Source organism: Notolepis coatsorum (assembly GCF_963971535.1).
Source record: "Notolepis coatsorum genome assembly, chromosome: 18".
NCBI classification, from domain to species: Eukaryota; Metazoa; Chordata; class Actinopteri; order Aulopiformes; family Paralepididae; genus Notolepis; species Notolepis coatsorum.
The window spans coordinates 27,047,291-27,048,919 of record NC_140182.1 but is presented as its reverse complement, the minus strand read 5'-3'; the positions used below and the strand labels follow the sequence as shown (position 1 = coordinate 27,048,919).

The following is a 1,629-nucleotide window of genomic DNA, read 5'->3' as shown; positions in this document are numbered from 1 at the left end:
AAAAATCAAGCACTTTAAGCACTTCAAGGACCTTGTGCGAACTCTGATTCCTCTATATCCCTGTCTTTTTAGAAGCATGCTGACGCTAGCGTTCCGCTGCAGAGCGGTGACAACGTAAGAACATCGACCTCCTTCCTCTCAAACACATTCCATCCCTTCCAGTCTCAAATAATGTGTGTGATTTGTGTTTCTCTGTCTTTCTCTGTGTCTAGGTGTCCAACGGCTGCGTGAGCAAGATCCTGGGTCGCTACTACGAGACGGGCTCCATCCGGCCCCGGGCCATCGGGGGGAGCAAGCCCCGGGTGGCCACGCCCGAGGTGGTGGGGAAGATCTCGCATTACAAGAGAGAGTGTCCCTCCATCTTCGCCTGGGAGATCAGGGACAGGCTACTGGCCGAGGGCGTCTGCACCAATGACAACATACCAAGTGTAAGTTACTGTCGTCGTGCGGACGCTGAGAATGTTAAAAGTACACGCCAACATTTTGGGAAATTAGCTTACCGTCTTCTCCAGAGAGAGACGAGAAGATAGATACCAGTTTCCTCTCTGTGCGTTCAGTAGAAAGCTATCTGGCTGCACGTTAGCCTAGCTTAGCACAATCAATGGAAGCGGACATGACCGGTTAGCCTTCGGGAGAGGTGTTAGTTGGACAATGCCTAGGCTAATTGGTCATGTCCATTTCCATTTATTGTGCTAAGCTTGGCTAACATGCAGCCAGATAGCTTTCTACTGAACACACAGAGAGGGAACTGGTATCTATCTTCTTGTCTCTCTCTGGAGAAGACGATAAGCTAATTTCCCAAATGTTGGCGTGTTCCTTTAAAGGTATTGTGAAGAACTGTATCTGTCGTACTGAGAAACAAGGAAGATGCTGAATGTCCATTGGCACCCAGACAAAGCCCCTATACATTATGACTGTAAATATGTACGTATTTATTTATTTGTTTGTTTGGTTATGTTGCCAGGTGTCATCTATAAACCGTGTTTTGAGGAACCTGGTCAGTGAGAAGCAGATGGGACCAGTGGGTCCCGATGGGATGTTTGACAAACTAAGGATGATAAACGGACAGACAGGAAGCTGGGGCAGTAGGCCAGGCTGGTACCCCGGCACCACCATACCAAACTCTGGTAAGATACCCCGGTACCACCATACCAAACCCTGGTAAGATACACCGGTACCACCAAACCAAACCCCGGTACCACCAGTACCACCAGTACCACCAAACCACACTCTGGTAAGATACACCAGGACCACCAAACCACACTCTGGTAAGATACACCAGTACCACCAAACCACACTCTGGTAAGATACACCAGGACCACCAAACCACACTCTGGTAAGATACACCAGTACCACCAAACCACACTCTGGTAAGATACACCAGGACCACCAAACCACACTCTGGTAAGATACACCAGTACCACCAAACCACACTCTGGTAAGATACACCAGTACCACCAAACCACACACTGGTAAGATACCCCGGTACCACCATACCAAACCCTGGTAAGATACACCGGTACCACCAAACCAAACCCCGGTACCACCAGTACCACCAGTACCACCAAACCACACTCTGGTAAGATACACCAGGACCACCAACCCAAACCCTGGTAAGATACACCAGTA

The 1,629-nt window shown here is 49.2% G+C and overlaps 1 protein-coding gene across 1 annotated transcript in view; it reads left to right on the top strand.

Moving 5' to 3' along the window:
• LOC311245293 (paired box protein Pax-6-like) overlaps positions 1-1,629 on the top strand; it is a gene marked incomplete at both ends in the record, with an annotated part of 44,242 nt that overhangs the window by 30,642 nt on the left and 11,971 nt on the right. Inside the window, 3 exons of the mRNA XM_084335129.1 lie at positions 73-114; positions 213-428; positions 965-1,127. Coding sequence (XP_084191255.1) covers positions 73-114; positions 213-428; positions 965-1,127 — 421 coding nt within the window. The remainder of the gene's footprint in view (positions 1-72; positions 115-212; positions 429-964; positions 1,128-1,629) is intronic.